Here is a 20,725-nt window from a genome sequence, read left to right as displayed (position 1 = left end):
AGCGCGTCGACACTAGAATTGTGACTTGCCTGTGATATTCACATGTGTGATTTCATGACAAAACATAATTTGGAGACCGGACAGACTTGTCAGCGATTTCTCCTGGTGAAAGATCTCGTAGTGTCTGACCCCCTGTCATTGGTCAGTCATGTATTGTGTACACCACAAGGATTTCAAGACTCCCAATTACAAGGTTGTGTAGTGTGAACAGTACGGCGATTTGATGACTTAAAAAGTCGCGTGGTGTGATCTTAACATAAGGAAGCGGTCAGGGAACTCAAGGATGGTCAGTGAACCCAAGATGATTTAAAAAAAATTAAATTCCAAACATTTCAATTAAGTAGTTTAATGTAATTTCAAAAACATAGTCTGTAAAAAAAAAAGAAACTACAAGGTTTCCTCTGTATCTATTTAAAACACAAGATCCTTTCAGGAAAAGATTGAATCATCTGACTATCTAAGCTGAGAAAAGCAGTTATACGTCTCCCCGCATTAGTCATGTACATATATTGGGATATTTCTGTGAAAACACTGTATCCCAATGCTACATTCCAACTGTGTTTTTGAACCCCCTGCTGGTCACTGGTCATGCTGCGCATGAGTAATTAAATTCAAAGCCTCCAGTGCTCCCTGTATTGCCTCTGAAAAACATACATAAAAATAAGCTTTGTGACAAAGAACTCATGTGAATTTCTTGCGGGGGGAAAATGCAGCTGCCTGGCCGTGCCCGTATGTCAAAAATGAAATGTGAAGTAAGCTGTACGAAGTCTCGTTTATTTCTTTCAGAATTAATTACATGGAATTTACCTTGTGAAGTAGTTTTTTGGGTGTGTGTGCCCTGTGATGGGTAGGCACCCCATCCAGGGGTTATTCCCTGCCTTGTGCCTGCTGTTTCCAGAATTGGTTCAGGATCCCCAAACCCTGCACAGGAAAAGCAGATGTGGAAAATGGAAATATTTCAGTAACATTTGGGAGTGATTGTAAAGAGGTGCTCAGTTGTATAAATAAAAATTGCTTGTGTGCTACTGTTCCTCGTGTGTGTATCTCAATGCCCTGAACAGTAGTAGGGGGAACACAGAGCTTTGTCTGTGTGATTTGAGCCAGCCTAGGTCATGTGACCCATGGAGCGCTCAAGGCTTTTTTGCTTGCATAACTATAACCTGGCCATTAGGAAGTTCTTCCATTGCTCGGTCACGCGGGATTCCAGAGTGGACGCTTTGTTTTGATTTGAATTTTTTGCTTGTGTCCCCCTATACCACTCCAGCCAACCGTCTGCTTGTCTCTGTGTGTATTCGTTTGCTTGTTTGTTTGTTTGTTAGTGTGTGAGTGCTCTGAGGTTGACCAGTATATGTTGCCACCTCATGACCTTGTAAATGAGAACCGATGAAAAATTGATGGGTGAAATAGGAGCGGCTGGTTTGTTTTGCTTTTTAAAAGCGTGTGGAATCATAAATTATGTTTACGTGTTTTTTTTTTTTCCCCTCTCCCCTTCTCTTTTCCCTTCCTTCCAAGTGTGCAGAGAAACGGTCCCAGCATGCCACGCCACAGGAGGCGGATCGGATTGCAGCCCCGTGATTTATTTTCGATGCGGCAGAATATTTCACCAGCCTGCCGATCAGGTTTTACGGTAGGCAGTAAAGCAATCGGTGACCTCACCCCGAAGGCTCATCGGTCATCTCAGAATCCCTGCAGACCCAGTGGAATTAGGTCAGGGAGGTGAGACAAGGTGGCTACAGTCATGCGCCGGTCTCCCTCAACACATCCTTTCGCACTAATAACTGTAACAATGTGATCGGTAAGGACCCTGCACAGTCCACTCAGTATATGAGACGATGTGTAAAAAACGATACATCGTTAGCACTGTGTTATCACAGTTACTGATAACGGAGAACACCCTCGGTGAAATGGCCTCCCTACAGTTTCCCATGAATAATGTCATAATCAGCGGCAACGTGAGTGCCATAAGAGCTCTATAAAGGTTCCTCCCTGCAGTTTAGGATGGCTGCCCTTTCAGTGGAACATTGGGATGCAGGCTCAATTACGTGCACAATTACAGAGAAATTCCAATGTGCATCTACAATTACGGTCACTGATAGTCATCATTAATTACACGGTAATAATAATGAATACAGCAATAACAGGTATAAATGACCTTTGGCTGATTTTCTGTTCTTAATTGTTATGTATGTGGGCATGTTGCTGCCCGGTCAGTTTGCAATTAGTAATGAATTCCCAGTGGAATTTGGTAATTGTAACCGTGGGTCATACCAGCCATGGAAGCATGAAATTGTAATTGTCTTGACCCCGAGTCGGGCAGTCTAACAGCACTGCAGTCCACCTCTCCCAGCACTGCCACTAGCCACATGCACCTGTCACAGATACCCTTTCTGTGGGGGCGCGGGACATCGGGGGCGGGAAGTGCAAGTCCTGGCCTGCTCGGCCCGTAGACACACCTCCAGCTGCCGCGTGTGGATATTTCTGACACGGGGTGGCATGGGGGTCAGCCGCATGCATGCCTACCCCGTCCCTGTGATGTTCCGCATGCCAAACGTGCCGTCCTTGCCCCGTTGGAACCTCAGCCAACGCCTTGTTCCAGACACCTGTGGTTCCCAGGCCATGCCTGCGCTCTTTACACGCCACTGGAGTGGCTTCTCTGGGCCTCCAAAGACCCCGTCCCATCCTGCTCTCCATCGAGGCCCGTGCTCAGACCCACGACAGCCGACCCATTAGCCACCCAAAGTTTAAGCTCGATGTGCCTGTTGACGTGTTACTGCGGTTTAGCACCCAGCTCATACAACACCATTGACCACCACTCATCTAACAGGTCTGCTTGGTGAGAGAGGGAAAACCTCTGCCCTGACCTCCATGATCCCGGCCGCTCTCGCCACTCATGGTCAGTTTGCCGGAAGGTCACATGCCACACGTGTGTGTGTGTGTGTGTGTGTGTGTGTGAGTACGGTGGCCACGACGCAGACATCAGGTTGGCGCGGCGGGATCGGAGGGAAGGGGGCTGTCCAGCTGCTGTTTTCATCCGCCGAACTCGCATTGCTTCTGCCTGCAGGACACAGCCCATCACAGGAGGAGGGCAGCACCTCTTACAAGCTATTAAATATTCATCATCCGTGTGCCACTGAGCCAACTTGTGCATCTCTCTATCTCGCAACACCTTACTCTAGAGAAGGCTATTAACAATTCAGCTGATTAATTGGGAAAAGCATAAATCCTTAGAAGAGGCAACAAGCAGAAGAGCCAAAATTTCCCTACGCCAAGCGAAACGATGCTTAACTTAAAACGACTAAAAAAGTAAGAGGCTTTAAACACGTGGCTCACACCCCCCAACCGTGATGCCCTATAGATATAAATTCACGATATCAAAGCCTTTTCGTCCCTGACAAGCTCTTGAATCACAAGCATCAAAGTAGTCAATAAAACTGTGGAATATGGTGACTGCTGTGCTTCTCTCCCCTTAACAGAAGAGAGAAGAGAGAAGCTAAAGCAGCCCAGGGCGCTAGGAGCCAGATGCCTTAGCTCTCCCCAAAAGGACAGCCTGGGCGTGAGGCTACTTAATGGAGTGATGCCAGAACTCAGGCCTTATCGTCTTCTGAGCTGACAGCTATGAAATCAATAGGGAACTGAAGGAACCATCTCCCTCGATGAAAGAGCCTGCATGACATCACCCTTTAATCCTGTCATCGATCTGGTGAGTTAACTTGAAAAGTCTCGCTGCCGGCGCAACCGCAATCAATAACTGCGCGCTCGGACCGGCTCACCGAAACGTTTTTAATGTGTTTTGTTTTGCTGTCGGGGCGGCCAATCGCCTCAGCTTTAATGCCATTACAAACGCGCTGACAGCCAAGGCACGCTGACCGAGACCCCCCCCCCCCCCCCAAATACCTCATTAATCTGACCATTTACAGCGGTCTCCATTCAGCCTCCTCTCACTCACGTAAGATGCCTGCAGGACGCAGCAGGACTGAAAGCAAGTCACGCTGCTAGTCTTTCGCATCTGCGTGCAATCACAGAGGTCTAAAAATAAACACCAAAAATATTTTGTGTAATTTGACCATTGTGCCCCTGAGCCAAACACACAAGGGTCTAATCAAATTGGCCAGTGGAGTGCATCAACAAGCCGAATTCTTCACAGTCTGTACACCAGTACACTATATGAGTGAGGTTCTCTTTTGCTGATATCACCACTGGCTGGGCGACGCACCACAGGGACAAACTCAGCTGGACCTGGAGCCGTGTGGAACTGTGGACAGCAAAATCAGGAGCAGGAATCAATGAGCGGGAGAGAGAGATGAACGACAAAAGGCAGAATAACAACCAGAGGGTAATATTATAGAAGCATCCCTCCATCTTTACAGCTAATTTACGCTCAATTACTGGTGTGTGCGCACACACGTGAACACCCACGCGCACACTCACACACAGTCAGACATAGAAATGTAATTTTGTAGGCTGATCTAGTTAAAATATCATTAGGATGTCTATATTTCTATGTTTCCAATTTACACTACATTTCAGTACCAAGGGGCGGAGTTCGTTAAGGATTCGACACAAATCCATAATGAGCAACAAACCAAATGACCCATAAAAACTAGGTCAGCAATGAAATTTCTCTGGATATGTGCAGTTAACTTTTTTTCCACCATCCGCAAAGATCTGAATTGTTAATGACTCTTCTAAGTTTAGCTGCTGTCCAAAAGAATCTACCACACATAAGGTATTTTTGGAAGCAGTAGGCTGTAATATTCTAAGAGTTTCCACTTTTTCAGCCACAAATACAGTTATGTACTATTTCTGTTGCTACTATTATGAAATATTAGTGCCATTACTAGCAACAGTAACAGAAATAAGAATACTACTCTGCCAATGAAGTGAATTACCATCCAGGAATTACCTTAGCTACATGTTAAGAGATTAACATTTTAAAATCTCCGCAACTAACATTACTTGCAGTGGTACTATACCTACACTGTTGCTGTGACTGCTGTTCATAATACCTCCTTACATTGAAGCCCTGTTTGTGTCTACCTACTGTTTAGCTTCCATTACTGAAGGCTGCCAGGCTTTTAAATCTGTGTCCTTTGGCAGCATTTTTCAACCCCCAGGCGGTCCACATTTTTGCTTCCTCCCAGCTCCCTGCCAAACAGTCCACATTTTTGCTTCCTCCCAGCTCCCTGCCAAACAGTCCACATTTGCTCCCTCAAAACTTACACCGTCTGGGGGCCCCCAAAGATCAGGTTGAGAAATACTGTTCTAAAGGAAATGAAATGCAATATACCAACAGCAAAAACCACCTAGAGGTGCAGAAGATACAAACCGCCTCGGTTAATATAGCCATGGTACAGCAGACCCTCACAGCTGGCATCTGCCAGTGCCCTCAACCATTCCAGTGCCTTGGCAAACACTATCCAGTCCAAGCAGGAGGGCTGCCCTTCCCACACCCCCAGCTGACTGCACTGATTGGTCAGACACTTGTATCTATCACATAGGTCAAGTAGGGCCCATGCTACTTACTGAGTCCGTGGGACAGTGGTTTGAGCACCAGTGCATTAGCTGACCTGACTGCAGTGACATTGCAGTGACATGGAGTCCCACTGGCCTCCTCTCCCAGCCTCCAGAGGGCCACTTACTTTATGTTCAGCTGATCTACAGCTTTATAAATGAGAAATTTCCAGCACAAAAGACTACAAGTTAGTGTTTGTTTGGGCGACAATGGTTTGCTGCTAGGCACAAAAAGGCTTTGAGTCAATGCAATCCTTCATCTTACTCATAATCTGTCTAGTTTGAGTTGCCTTAAGGAATCCCTTGAATATTTTCAGGTTTAATATTCTCAAGCCGGTCCTAGGGGACCCGCGGGATCCTGGGAGGGAGCAAAAACGTGGACTGTCTGAGGTCGGTCACTGGGGACTGGTTTGGGAAACACTGCTTCGGGGAACCACAGAGATTATAGGACACAGACTTGTGACCACAGTGTTGCTGGATCATTTACCAGGAAAAGTGCTGCCTTTACACTCTTGAGTAAAGTACTTCCGTAAAATACCTAGAAATTGTACTGTGCCTAGTTTATAAGCCACAGCTAAGGAACGTAGTAATAATTAATGATGTGTTTACGGGTGGGGCCCATGAGCAGGTCCCTGCAGAGGCTTCCCGTCACATGGCATCTCCTAATCTCCGCCAGCAGGATTTTCCACGCTGGGTCCCCAGTGATAGCATTTTACAGCGCTCGCAAAACACGCAAGGGTCCCGCTATCGCCATGGAGACCGCAGAAGCACTGCAAACACAAACCCGAAACCTGAGATAGACCCCAGGGTTGCTGCACCTCCGGTGTCACTTCACTCCAGGCAGTAAGGACCTGTCCCCTTTTATATGTTACAAACAGGTGAACATCAATCATACCCCTTGTTCATACTTATCTTGTAAAGTATTTCACTGCAAGGAAAAGTTGTAAGAAATACAAATAAATCAATATAAATTATTGTCTTAATCGGCTCCAGTGTCAAAACTGCCCTTTTATTGCTATCACTGTGCAGCACTGCTTCAATCTGTCTTCAAAATGTAATCAGTTTTAGTTCCTTCCAATACATATACATACAATGCCTGTGCAAAGTTTGAAAAAGATCCATCAAATAGTTTTTGAGTTATTGGATCCCATATCAAAGTATCAGTGGTGGACTTAAACCACTGTGGAATACAGTGTGATCGTCAGCATGTTGGTACAGGTTTTTCCAGTAGAGGTCAGGGTAACCTCTCAGACCTTCTGTTGCACTCACTTTCAGATGTACCTGATTAGATAAATCTATCCATTCATCCATCCATCTCTCTGCCGCTTATCCTGGACTGGGTTGTGGGGGCAGCGGTCTAAGCAGAGATGCTCAGACCTCCCTCTCCCCAGCCACCTCCTCCAGTTCCTCCAGGGGAATACCAAGGCGCTCCTAGGCCAGCCGAGTGATATCTCTCCAGGGTTCCTGGGTCTGCCCCGGGGTCTCCTCCTGGTTGGAAATGCACAAAACACCTCTTGAGGAATGTATCCAGCAGGCATCCTGGATAGATGCCTGACCACCTCAGTTGGTTTCTTTCGATGCAGAGGAGCAGAAGTTCTACTTCAAGCTCCTCACCCCATCTAAGGCTGAGTCCAGACATCCTCCAGAGGAACCTTGTTTTTGCCGCATGTCTCGCCGATCTGATTCTTTCAGTCACTACCCAAAGTTCATGACCATAGGTGAGGGTAGGGACCTAGACTGACCAGTAAATCGTCAGCTTTGCCGTCTACTGCAGCTCTCTCTTTACCAAGACTGGATGGTAGAGTGTCCGCATCACTGCCGACGCCGTCCCGATCCATCTGTCTAGGGCCAGCTTCCTTTTTCCCTCACTTCTGCATAAGACCCTTATCATTTTGTTCCATCCAGCTGAGTACTCTGTGACTGTGATTCTTTATGCTCAACTGGTTGGTAGAAAGCATATCTGTGCCTGGATTTTTACTTTCGAATCCGAACTATCCACCTCTGGCAAACTCCCACGAACCCCCCAGTATCCCTGTGATGGATCCCCCATCTCCCAATCCAGTTTAATAGTCGTGCTACTTTATTGATTCCGAAGGAAATTCCAAAAGTTCTGCAGATAGAAAGAGTTTTTTTTTTTAATATGAATGCTATATTAGCAGATATACAAGAATAATCCCTAAACTATCAATTGTAAGAAAACCATCTTAATAATTCTTAATAGAGATACTTAGTTTAATAAACTTATACATTCAAATAACTTATTCAGCAAGGTATAACTATAGGTTACCTTTTGTTTTCAAATTTAGCAGCAAAAGTCTCATTATCCATAACCAAAATACGGGGCAGTGTATGGAAATCTTCAGGTCAGTGTTGGTTTTAAATTATGTGGAAGGGCCTGTAGCTGCCTTTCACAGCTTACTTACCATTTTCACTATTTCCAGCAGTGTGGCTTGCAGTGTGTGCAGTGCCACTGTGACTTCAAACCTCTATGGATACAAGTAGCGGTGGGCGGTATGGCAATAATTTATTGTGACTAATTACAGTTGTCGATAAGCATTTCTGAGTTACCGTGGGAGTTGCGATACGGCATTCCATACCACATTTGCATTGATTTAGCAGATGCTTTTGTCCAAAGCATCACACACGTGAGGCAAATCGCACATTACAAACACACATGCTGTGGGGCGACTAGGCATAAGTGCAGCTAGGCTGAGCTTCCCATAAATGCCCAGTTACAAGTCCATCCATCCACACATCCATCCATCCACACATCCATCCATCCATTTTGTATAACCACCCATCCTTTTCAGGGTCCCATGGGTTCCAGTGCCTTTACCGGAGGCTGCAGGTGCAAGACAAGGAATAACATCAATTAAAAGTGCACTAGTCAGTCACTCAGATCCTTAAGTTTGTCCATTATTCCTGCTTTTCTTGCTTTCAAGAACTGACTGTTCACTTGACAGATGCCACTGTAATGAGATAATCAATGTTACACATGTCACCCATCAGTGATTTTAATGTTACGGCTGGTCAGTGTATAACAGCTGTTCTGCCCTGTGTGTTTACTTCCTTAGTCAATATAAAAATGTTAATTCTTCATAAATGAGTATTTGTAATCCTGAAGTGTAAGATTTTATTTTGGAACATGGTAAGGGCACAGGAAAGAGAAAATGTTTTTTCTGCCTTTCCCCTTTTAGTGGGAAGTTAGTTAAATAGAGAATATGTGGGGCACTGAAGCACAATCACCATGTTTAGGCCAACGGAAGCCAATGGCTTTTCACTTCCATTCCTCTGGGTTGTTTCATGTTTGTAAAAGTGCATTTAAGAGTGATGTCATTTACTTCCTGGGCGGACAGTGGAGGTTAACTTGCTGCCGATCTGCGTAAACGCTAGGAGACTACGCGCACCGGGAGCGATACCACAACAACAAAACACCCAGCGGCTGTCACGCGAAGCCTGCACGTTCGACGGCAGCAATCAACCGCATAGGAGGGAGTTTAAAATTGGGTAGGGGGGCACAACTTCATAATTAAAATGCAAATATCTGTCTTGTCACTAGATCTTGAGCTTAAAACTTAATTGATCTTTTCTAACCAGTTAGCTAACTTGTACAAGCAAGAAAAGAAGCCTTTATACATCGGACCTCTATAAAATTGCGCTGGAGTCATACGGCAAACCAGGGCTGTCCTGCCCTATGGGTGACATAGGCAGTCGCTTAGGGCACCTTTTGATTCAGGGGCGCAAAACAGGGAGCAGAAAATATGAATATGATAGTACAGATATTTCCATTAGTTTTAAAATATCACCGCTTTTCTTGTAAAACAGACACCAGTTAGCTAGTTACTTTTTCTGCTGTTCTGGGGGGGCCCTCATCTAGGGTGCCAGAACACCCAGGGCTGGCATGTCCAGGTTTTTATGATTATTCCATTATTTTTGTAGATCACTGTGGGAAAAAACTAATTTGGCCAAACCCAGCTTACCCTTTATGACACACATGTAGGTGAGAGCAGGCTTGGCAGTGAGGGGCAGCCACACCCGTGGAGCTGGGGGTTAAGGGCCTTGCTCAGGGGCCCATAGACTTAAAACCATTTTGCAAAAGCTGGGTTTGAACCAGCAACCTTCCCCTCAAAGGGCACAGAGGCTTAGCCTGCAGAGCCACACACCAATAACAAGACATGGCTTTCGGGGGGTTTCCCTGTGTTTATAAAGATTTTTCCTGTTGTACTCCTTTCTTGCCACTGCCAGGAGTGAAATTAAACTGATATTTATATAAATTGTCCTGTATGGTGGTGCCCTGACTAACGTCCTGTCGACAATGTGAAATGCAGCGTCCCAGTATGATTGCTCAGACCTTATACTGGGAGATGGATGGATGCCAGTGTTTCCGCACACAAGAGCAATACTAGATGACTTCTAAATTAATATATTGTTGAATGATAATACTGTTCACTTCTGAAAGACTATTAAAGCATAAACACAAGCAGTGTTATTTTCTGAAAACATCCCGATTTTATCTAGGTTTATATCAGTGCGGGTATTTTGCATGCACTATTCAAAGAAGGTGATCCAAGAATGGATTTGAATGTATCTATGGGCTGTTCTTTTTCCCAGGTTCCCACAGCAGATGACTGGAAAGGAGAGCAAATGAGGAATGTTTCTGGAAGCAGATTCTAGCAGACATTTCAGTGGGAATTATGTCCTTGAAGCCACAGCGAGGCCAGTGATGGCTCCTTGTTAAATGACAGAATAAGAAACTACATTACAGAAAAGATCAGTATGTGGAAAAAGATCAAAACAAATGCAACATATTGCGGTTTACTGTCATGATCGAGGGTTCACCAGCATCATGTTAAACCAACTATGAAAATAATGTTACAAATATGCTTTGGTGTTGTACCTGTTTTAGAGTCACACAGAACAGATAATTGGCATTTAAAAGGCACTAACCATTGTGTGTCTCTGTGGATTACCACGGCAGACACTAAAGTCCAGTGGTCGGTCAGAAGTGAATGACTTGCAATCTGGAATTCACCTTTAAGAGTGTGTAAATTGTTCAGTACAATCTCATTAATCTATACCTCCTTTACAAAAGCACCAGGGTGTTTCACATGCATCTTATATCTGCATTTGACACAGCTCCATTACGCAGCCCAAGACAGATGGTACAAGGTGTATTCGGCAGATTAGATTAGAATTAGATTTCTTTATTGTCATTGTACAGAGTACAACGGAATTTTGCAGCAGTCCCAAACAGTGCATACGCACATAACAAGTGATTAAAATGTAAACTGAGGCGTAACTAGAGTACAGTGTAGAGGACAGGACATAATAACAGCATAACGTATGTACATGAGATACCATAGACAGATTAAGTACAAGGTGCAGTAAATGCAATCACCAGTGCAATTAATACAGATAAAGTGTGGCTGGATGTAAACATTTACACTGTTGTGTTAAAGTGACTGTGGTATGAAAAGTGACGTAGGAGTACTGTTGGGTAGAGGGCATCACATAAGACATAACATAACACAATTAACCCTGTATGGACATGAAGTACCACAGATGGTTGAGCTATTTCACTGAGGTTGCTAATGCTGCTACAGACTTACAGGACAGCATCATAGTTTCACAGTTGTTCAGTTTACATGTGGATCTGGGGTAGAAGCAGTTCTTTAGTTTGATCACACATTTTCATTAAGTTTCTGAATTAGTGTGGCAGGTGGGTAAAATATTGCATCAGTTGTAAAAATAAGTTTACACAGAAAATTAAACTGTGCTCTGATGTGTGTAACAGTGTCAGGGGCACAGTCTTGGTACAGTTTTATTCCCCAAGGAAAAAAAAACAACTAAAATGTACATTTACCTACAGCTAGGGTACAGTTGGCAGACCCTTGAGAGTTCAGCCCTATTGACAAGTCAAAAGGTAAAAATTGGTACTTTTGACCTGACAGTGAATGGGCTTGTTTCTTAATGCATGCGTGCGGCTTGTTTCAAAACAAACAGGACAGTCATTCCTGATATGTGCATCGGCTGTCACGTTAATGGCTGTGGCCAAGATCTTATCTCTGTCTTGTAGTCATTTGAATGTTTTTGCACTGTAAAGTAAGTTACTTAGGTTAGAGGAAAAAGATACTTCTCCGTTAGCAGTATATTAAATTAAGTATAAAGAATGACAAATACATCCGCAAGCGGTGTCTCCCCAAATGGCAAACAAAGGAGACTTTTGACAACAGGCTAATTTAAGACACATATCACCGAATCCCTACTGAAAACTCAGTCATTTAATAAAGACATTTTTACGATTAGCAATTGCAGGAAAGGATGCAAACAGTGTGATTTTATATTTTAGCCAGTGTGCATTCCAAATGTGTGCTGACCACCAACACGGAGATTTTAATTTAAAATGCATGTGGATGTTTAAAATACAAGAATGATCATGGTTTCGAATAAACTTCATCTAAGGAATGACTATACGCCATTTCCTAGAATAAACAAAAAAGGTCGTTCAATGAGTAAAATGAGTAGCCTACATGCCTAAATACCATAATAATTACCACACCAAGTGTTTCCCTTCCTCAATCAACTATTATGTGTGTTAAAAAAGCTTAAAGGTATCAATTAAACTTTATTTATGTGCCTCAAATTATCGGCCCAATATTTAACCTTTAAATTTTTGAATAGCATGAACACTAATCGAATTATTTTGTGCACAGCAAACCGAAATATAAATATATTGAAACATAATAAAACAAAACTAAATAATATGTAGCTACAAAATAACCTCAAACCAAGAGAAACTACGGTACACCTTGCACATCGAGTTGTAGATAATGCTTAGACTGAACCAGGGGCGTCAGAAGCATTTTGAATGTGGGGGGACACACACTGGCATAAAACTAATATTTTATGTTAAATGTGGGGGGGTCCAAACGAATAATTATGAAATGTGAGGCAGACACGTCCCTCTCAGATTTAATGCCGGCGACGCCCATGGATTGAACATGTAAATAGCTGCTTTGCAAAGTAAATTTATGTAGATTCGAGAAAATGCAAAATAAAATAGGTGCCACTATATTTGGCTAGCTGTACTATCAACCGAGTTCACCAACCCACTAACCAAGTACTGGCGCTCTCGACCTGCAGGTAGGAAATTTCAACAGTAAAATGGTGGTTAAAGTTCCATGTTTCTAATTTTTAAGCCAGGTTTTCATATTGAAACAAAGTGATACTATGCTGTTAATGCCTTCACAGAGTATTACAGTTGTTCGGAGCAATCTTCATCTTCTTCAGTAATTAAGAAACCTTTCGGCCAAAGACAGACCTAGGTTACTGGGCGCTATGGCATGGAAATTTGGCCTGTGGTTTGGAATATTAGTCGTTATGTTCAGCTGCATCAGTGACAATCTGGGAAAAGGTAAAACATTAATGCGTATTTTGTGCATTGAATAATGTATATACACATATGCAACACCCCGGACAAATAGACTAAGCAAATTATTTTAAATTTTGAAAATACTTTACTGATTACAACTGATAATCCAGTAAAATTCTTTTATTTCTGTAAACAGCTTCGTGTTCAGAAATTAAATTGATTGTTCTAGTTAATGAGACTTACACAGGAGTCATCAGATATTTTAACATTTCTGAAAATACCGCCGGTAAGTTTTACCCCATTTCTGTTTTATAGAATATAACCTGTCAGACGCATTATAAATACAGCAAACTTTGAGAAGAACATATTTCATAAATTTGTAAATAAATTTCATAAAATGATATTGCCATTCGATGGCTCTTTTCTTTTCAGTCGAAACGTATGTAATTGCGACCGCAAATTACAGCAAGTTTACAAACGACTCATGTTGTGTAGCAGGTAAATACGTTGAATTTCATTTGTCTTGCCATTTTTTAACATTAGCTTGTTTTTATGGTTTCAAATTATTTAGGCCTTAACATTCTTTTTGATTAATTTCTCATTGATTTACTTTTGTCATATACCCTACATATATTTTCTGTCAGTCTAATGTGCATTATTATTATATTCTGTAGGATATTACTTTAAAGGATCTTTGGAATACTGTAAGATATATCCTGTACAGATATTCAGTGGAATTAATTTTACATGGAACCTCTTTCCTTCGTGCTTACTGCAATCAAATTATGCAAGTGGTATGTGCCTATTTTATATATTGATTTCACATATTAGCAGAAACGTACATGAAATGCAGATGGTCTTAATTATTTTTCAGTTTTCGTTACATTATTTAATTAGCTGACCTGTCATTGATACACGTGCCGATTAGTCAGTCTTGTGAATTAGTCAGCTATGCGATCATGCCCCCTACTGGCGACATTCGAATCGCCTGAGTTAGGCGATTCTGTCAAAGCTGTATCTCACGGACTACGGAAAAGTTCCAAATGCCATACATAATTTCATACAATACAGATATTAATTTATGACATAAACACATTTACTTTTAACAAGAAATCTAACCATTCTCACTCCTCTCTTCATTCATAGATAACCTCTGCTCCATTCTGAAACATATTAATGACTGCCGCAAACCAACTCCTACAAACAGTAAGAACTTGATATTGACTCAGCACTCGGCTGCATTTAAATAAAGCCTATGGCTTGATGTCTTTGAATATTGGAGGGTGTTTCTATATTTAGTGGTCAAGGCTGGTTCTGGTAGTATTAAGAGGTGCTTTTGGAGTATAAACTTGCAATTTGATTTAAATTTAATAAAAATCGCTTAGATCACAGTAAAGGGAAAACCTTCACTAGTCTTCAAACCTTGCTCATCAAAAACATTTCCCATGAGAGCAATAGATGGGGAATAACGGTAATATTTTGCAGGTGCAACTACAAACTCATTCACCACTTCCACTGGAATGGGAAGTAGTGCAAGTACAACCAGCACACTGGAACATGCAAGTAAATATATCACATCAAATCAAAAACATTTCCCATGAGAGTAATAGATGGGGAATAACGGTAATATTTTGCAGGTGCAACTACAAACTCATTCACCACTTCCACTGGAATGGGAAGTAGTGCAAGTACAACCAGCACACTGGAACATGCAAGTAAATATATCACATCAAATCAAAAACATTTCCCATGAGAGTAATAGATGGGGAATGATGGTAATATTTTGCAGGTACAACTACAAACTCATTCACCACTTCCACTGGAGTGCAAACTAAAACGATCACATTAAATCCAATCAACACTACTGATGGATACGTAAAAGCTGAAGATCTTTCGTAAGAACACCTTTTTACACACAACAATCACATACATTTTACCAGTGATGGGCAGAACTGAGACTTTGAAAGAAATGGTAGATATGATTATTGTGCTGCAAAGTCAATTTGCCTAAAACAATTCTCTACCTCACAGTAATATAATGAACAATCCAAGTTCAGTGGTGGATAAAATGGGAGATGACACTCTAGCAACTGTCAACATTGGAGCGGCGAAGGGAATCATTGAGCTTTTTTCCAACAAAACAAAACATGAAGATGTGACATATATCTTGAACAACAATAGCAGCCTTGCTGTAAGTACACAAACCACTGCTATCCAGTGCAACTTTTGTGATCTTGGTTGTCTACAGAAAAAAAAATAAGGCAGGCAATGGCTGCTCAACAGATGAAGTAGATGATAAACTCTTATATAGCCGTTAGGTGGCAATCTTAACAAGCGGTAACTGCTAAGCTGACCTGTAAATTTGTCAGATGTAGCTGTAATGAAACATGAAACAGCTTCACACTCAGCAATTTCTTGGGAATGTTAGTGATTTAGTAGATATTGATTTTTAAATATTTGCAAAAAATGAACTACAAAAATGCATTTCAGCATTTCAGAAATAAAGATATTTTTCTGTTCTACTTTTATAGAAATTACAGGATGGCACAGACTTCGTGAATTCATTTATGATCCCAGGTGAAGCAATTGATATCGCTGCGAAAAAGAACAACAAATCTTTTATATTGATTGTTTGTTCCCCACCCATGATAGAGGTAAATGAGGGGGGGGGGTGTTAAATATTTTAACAATGTACTATGGAAACCAACAAATTCCCAAAGCAGCAACAAATCACCCACTGCAGGCATGTCTGTGTTTATAATGAATGTTATACGATGGAATGGGCATGGAATGGATTTAGTATAATAGAAACCTTGGCATAACTATTTATAACACGTCAATGTATTGTTTCCCTGTTTTTTTTCTGCTTGTAGGATAAAGATAAAAGGAACATTATAAATTTTAAGATTTTTGCCATTGAAATGGGAACCTCCATATCTAACCTTTCACGTACGATAAACATTACATACAAAAACATTCCCAAGGTAAGTAAAAGGAAGGCCTGTTGTTAATTTTTGTAAACTTCATCCCATTACGTCTACAGTAGTGCGCAAATGATATATGAATGGTCTTTATACTGATGTTATTCTGTCAAAGTAGATTAGTTTAGCCATGTCATAATCTCTCCTTAAGGCCCAAGTATTTGCAACAACCACCCATGTATTTTTTTGACCCAGCCAATAGCACATCTTGTTTGGCTAATCAATATTAAATGAGTTAGCTGGTGGTGAAATCTATTGTATACATGGAATGGCTGGGGTGCCCCTTGGGAGAGGTTTGGGAACCAAAGTGGTATTTTTCTAGTCATCCAACAAGATATCAGTGACTTTTTGGAGAAGAGAAGAAATTCTTATTAGTTTTTAAGTGCTACTGTTAACTTGCATATGTTTCAATGCGAAACTTGTTTTTCTGAGCAAATATACTTATTTTTCAGATAAATATCTTTTGCGAAGTACTGTATATAAAAATGTTTCCACTATGAAACTGACATTAAAATGAACTTATTCTACACAGAACAAAAATCTCACTTGCTGTTCGTGGAATGGAACAGGTATTCCCCATATCCTTTGTAATGAACAAATGAGCCAGTTTGCTTGTTCACCATATCATACCTGCATCTTAAAAAGTGGGTAGAACTGAACTCAGCTCAAACAATGATGTCAAGCTTTAGAAATCGGCCAAGAAATGCATAGCCGAGATGGGGAAGTGTGTGGCTCAGCAGGTTAAGGCTGGTTCATACTTCATATGGATACATCACTTTTCCATGTGTGCTTGTGTACAGACTGTATTTGTCGGTGGATGTAGATGGTTGCAGTTGGTAGATGTGTAAAGCAAGGATATTCCACCAGACCAGGACAGGGCAAACAAATACCAGCAGTGTAGTAAAATGAGTGAACTTTTATGAACAATTTTAAATTGCCACTATGCTTGGGCTGTATTATGGTAATATAGCATTCTGTGGTATTTTGAATCCTTATGACAAAATTCAGTGGGTGGGTGACTCAAGTCATATAACTCAATTCTGACTCAAATCTCAGTTTTTTTGACTTGAGAACTGCTTTCCAATTTATGAAAAACACTAGACTTGACTTTCAAAGTCACACATTCTATCACTGCATTTAATATTAGTTTCTACCTTGATTTTCACATCGTCACCAACTACACAATTGTGATTCTGACTGGTTTCATAAGAGCCCTAAACATGCTGTGCCATGTGCATTCATAAACAAGAAACGCTACAACACACCCACAAAATGGGCAACACACCCACAAAATGGGCAACACAAGGGATTTTTAGGTGAACGCAGTCCAGCGCGCTACCATTAAGTAACTACGGCAGCATACGTACTAATAATCATAAACTTTGGTTACTCAAATATTTATGCAGATGAAATAGAAAAATGACAGCAGTCTGAAAAACATTAAAAAATCTCACACACTGACTACAAACTGTAATTTGTAATTGTACTTACAAACTGTTATAACTGTTTTAGATGTGAATTTCTGAACACTTAAAATTCAAATATTAATACACGTGAAAATAATCAGAATTAAAATTGATCAGTTTTTAAAATTAATCACTGTAACTAAATGCATTAAATTAGGATTAATCACTATTAATTAATGTGGGTACCTCCACACTTCCTCATATAGCTGCTACCCCTAATTGTAACTTCCACAACAACAACTATTCTTCTACTCTTTCTTTGTTGACCACAGTGAAACTCAGTGCTGCCACCTACTGGAAACACCTAGTCCATTTCCTTGTCACGCACAGTCAGCGCAGGGATGCTTATAATGTCCACCAGACATAAAAATCCAGGCTGCATGCAGAAAGGTGAATTATGAATCAGCCAATTGGATACTGGTTCAAATGCTGGGCTTGGCAAAGTGATTTTACCATTGGGCCCTTGAGCAAGGCCCTTAACAACAATTGCTCCAGAGACTGGCTGACCTTACTTTCGCAATAGTACATGACTTTGAATAATAATAAAAAAAAACTGCTAAATAAATATAGATGCTGGTTTTATTTAACAGAGCAACTAGAAAAAAAGGATCCTTTTGTAATGCTACCATAGTTTTGCCAGTTGTAATAATAAGCGTAAAATCGACATGTTCCTGCCTATGATTCATACACCATAGATTAGTGTGCTTTGTATAACAGGACAACCAAGTTGGGAAACGGACGGCTGTGACACTGTAGAAATAAACAACACATTAACATGCAGATGCACGCACTTGACATTTTTTGCTGTACTAATGGTGAGTACATTTTAATACTAAGAAACTACTGTTGTACCACTAACACATATGTAACCCGTAATGTGTTGTGGCATTTTATATATCTCTGATATCTTTCGTTAAAATATTAACCTGTTTTTACAGCTGGGTTAGTGAAGCACAGTTTAAGCCTGCCAAGGGACTTAATCCTACACCCTAAAGCAGAGGTACTCAAATGAAACACAATGTAATCCGGACCATGCAGCCCTCAGAGAAAAATAATTGAGTACCCCTGCCCTAGTGCCTCAGATTTGGCAAGTTAACCACTGCATTACCTGCTGCCACAGTATAGGAGTATATTCTATATTCTAGCTGCATCTTGCCAGTGCTTCTGTACATGTATAATGCGTAAAAAAAAAAACAAAGAAAAAAAAGTTAAGCTGTTATGATCTTTTATGCATGTTATCATTATATTTTAATTGCCTGTTGGCCGTGGTCCTAAACAGATGTTTTCTGGAATCTCCTAGAGCGACCCTGTGGGTATAAGTAACTCCGATGTGAAAAAATTGACCTATATCACATACATTGGCTGCGGGGTGTCCACATTCTTCTTGGGCATCGCAGTGTTTATGCATGTCACTCTGAGGTACTTTGCATGTTCATCCTTACTGGCTTCTTGACAACTGTTTTAGGCTAAATGAACCTTCAACGCCACATCATAACCAAATCAAATCTTCCATCAGGAGATCAAAGTCCAACAAAACCACCAAGATCCTCATGAACCTCTTCGTTTCTATGTTCATGCTGAACCTCACCTTCCTCTTGAATGACTCGATCACCAGCCTCAATAATGATCCCCTATGCAAATTCATTGCTGGAGCCATCCATTACTTCTTGCTGTCCACATTTACCTGGTTTGCCATTCAGGGGTTTCACCTGTACTTACAGTTGATAAAAGTGTTCAACACCAATATCCGTTACTACATGGTGAAGACCCTTGTTGTAGGCTGGGGTAAGTTCACAAACTTTTATAATTATAAAGTACTTATATTGCACAACTCCTGACATCAAGGTATGGTTTGAAATATGGGGTTTTACATTTAAAATCATATAAAAGCAGAGTTTGAGAGACTAAAAGGGTTATGGGATATGGTTTTCAGCCACTAGTTCTTACTGGGCCTTTTATTTCCCCTTAGCGTTTCCTCTTCTGGTTCCCTCTGTGATTGGTGGACTAGGAAAATATGGTAATCTCACCATAAACACCACTGATGACAAGCCAGTGTACATGTAAGCTCATATTCTTTTTTCTCTTAAACTTACATATGTAATAACAATTAAAAATCATGGCTGAGAAAACATGCAGCTTCTGCTAAACCTAAACGGACAAGTTAGCGTGCGCTAACACATAGGTTGACATAATCCTCTTTTCTTTGTGACAGGTGCTGGATTACTGACAGTTCTGTTAGTTACATTGTGAATATCGGCTACTACGTGGCCGTATTCATCTTCACTTCGGTTGTCTTCGTAATGGTAGTGCAGAAGATTGTATACCTGAGAAAGGCAAACGTAGGACAACCCAAGCGACGCTCGGTCTCAAAGGACATATTCACCGTAGCAGCCTTGTGTGGCCTGTTGGGGATCACCTGGGGTTTTGCCTTCTTCAGCAGTGGGGCTCTGCTGATTCCATCTTACTACATTTTCACCATTCTCAACTCTTTTCAAGGTTTGTGTCACGGAAGCTAAGCTTGGTCTGTCTGTTTAGCAAATCTACATACCGTGTTAAAGGAATTTGACAACTTGAGGATCCATTGTCGTGGGCATGACTAAAGATGCAGGTCCTTATTGCAAAGAAAGATTAAATTAGTGCTTGCTTAAATGGCTTTAAATTAGCCTAAGAGTGCAAGATTCGTACGACTCTTTGAGTAAAAAGGTATGATTATATTAGGGTTTTTTTTAGGGTGGCTAATGATCTCCTTTCTATTCACCAGGCTTCTTCCTGTTTTTATACTATTGCATGACAAACAATAACGCTGGAGAAAGCAGGAAGTCAACATTAAGAAGCACAGTTTCAAATATCAAGAGCACTAACATATCTGACTCTACAGTCAGCAAGAGTCAATGAGCTCTCCAGTCCATCTGTGCCCTGCGTGCAGATTACAGAAATATGCATGAGTATGTCTAGATGTGCATTGTATAATTTGTGATGTATGAATAATTATCTTTTATAGAATAGATTAAATATTAATTCGATGGATTAAACCAATGTATTACGTATTTCATTGTAATATTACGTTATATACCTGTTCTGATTTCTCATTTAAAAAAATGACATGAGACTGGTTTGCGCAGACGAGTTTGTTATTTGTATTTCATGATCTTGGTCTTTGTAAATAAAAAACTTTTATTTTTTCTAATAAAAGGTTTCTACTACCGACATGTGTCAGATAGTGATGTATGTTGAATTTTGTACATTTAAAAATTCAATAAACGTGAAACAAAGGGGCTCCTATCTAATTATTTACCTTTGCAATGTGCTGACTGTCCCGGAGCATTTCGTCTGGGAAACGTAACGTTCTTAAAACCACCGCAATGCAGTTATATTCGAGAAACGAAAACCGTTAA

The 20,725-nt window shown here is 41.0% G+C and overlaps 1 protein-coding gene and 1 long non-coding RNA gene across 3 annotated transcripts; one reads left to right on the top strand and one right to left on the bottom strand.

Annotated features, from left to right (window-relative positions):
- Window positions 1-807: 807 nt before the first annotated feature.
- On the bottom strand, window positions 808-20,685 carry LOC140578406 (uncharacterized). Its single transcript, XR_011982569.1, has 3 exons — window positions 20,626-20,685; window positions 6,793-6,999; window positions 808-921 (listed from the first exon to the last, which is right to left on the bottom strand). It is a non-coding gene; the product is annotated as an uncharacterized lncRNA (long non-coding RNA).
- adgrg11 (adhesion G protein-coupled receptor G11) lies at window positions 12,509-20,603 on the top strand. Of its 2 annotated transcripts, XM_023802192.2 has the most exons (19): window positions 12,509-12,654; window positions 12,763-12,925; window positions 13,080-13,169; window positions 13,316-13,381; window positions 13,558-13,677; window positions 14,030-14,089; window positions 14,369-14,446; window positions 14,521-14,598; window positions 14,673-14,778; window positions 14,915-15,074; window positions 15,415-15,537; window positions 15,757-15,867; window positions 16,397-16,433; window positions 18,048-18,145; window positions 18,631-18,749; window positions 18,847-19,115; window positions 19,300-19,390; window positions 19,543-19,826; window positions 20,092-20,603. In XM_023802192.2, the coding sequence occupies exons 2-19, from the start codon at window positions 12,850-12,852 to the stop codon at window positions 20,223-20,225; spliced, it is 2,100 nt and encodes a 699-aa protein (XP_023657960.1). In that variant the 5' UTR covers window positions 12,509-12,654; window positions 12,763-12,849; the 3' UTR covers window positions 20,226-20,603. The 2 variants fall into 2 exon arrangements, with proteins under 2 accessions (XP_023657960.1, XP_023657961.1); XM_023802193.2 differs by lacking the exons at window positions 12,509-12,654; window positions 12,763-12,925; window positions 13,080-13,169; ... (3 more) ...; window positions 14,369-14,446; window positions 14,521-14,598 and having other exon boundaries at window positions 14,625-14,778.
- Window positions 20,686-20,725: the final 40 nt, after the last annotated feature.

Source organism: Paramormyrops kingsleyae, chromosome 14, assembly GCF_048594095.1.
Source record: "Paramormyrops kingsleyae isolate MSU_618 chromosome 14, PKINGS_0.4, whole genome shotgun sequence".
Taxonomy (NCBI): Eukaryota; Metazoa; Chordata; class Actinopteri; order Osteoglossiformes; family Mormyridae; genus Paramormyrops; species Paramormyrops kingsleyae.
Note: the sequence above shows the minus strand (reverse complement) of the source record. Positions and strands in the feature narration are given on the sequence as shown.

Bases quoted from the DNA above. Each gene is read 5' to 3' on its own strand.
- adgrg11 (XM_023802192.2), top strand. From the start codon at position 12,850: ATGGCATGGAAATTTGGCCTGTGGTTTGGAATATTAGTCGTTATGTTC. The intron at 13,678-14,029 runs GTATGTGCCTAT...CTTCATTCATAG, and splicing joins GCAATCAAATTATGCAAGTG to ATAACCTCTGCTCCATTCTG. The intron at 14,599-14,672 runs GTAAATATATCA...AATATTTTGCAG, and splicing joins CAGCACACTGGAACATGCAA to GTACAACTACAAACTCATTC.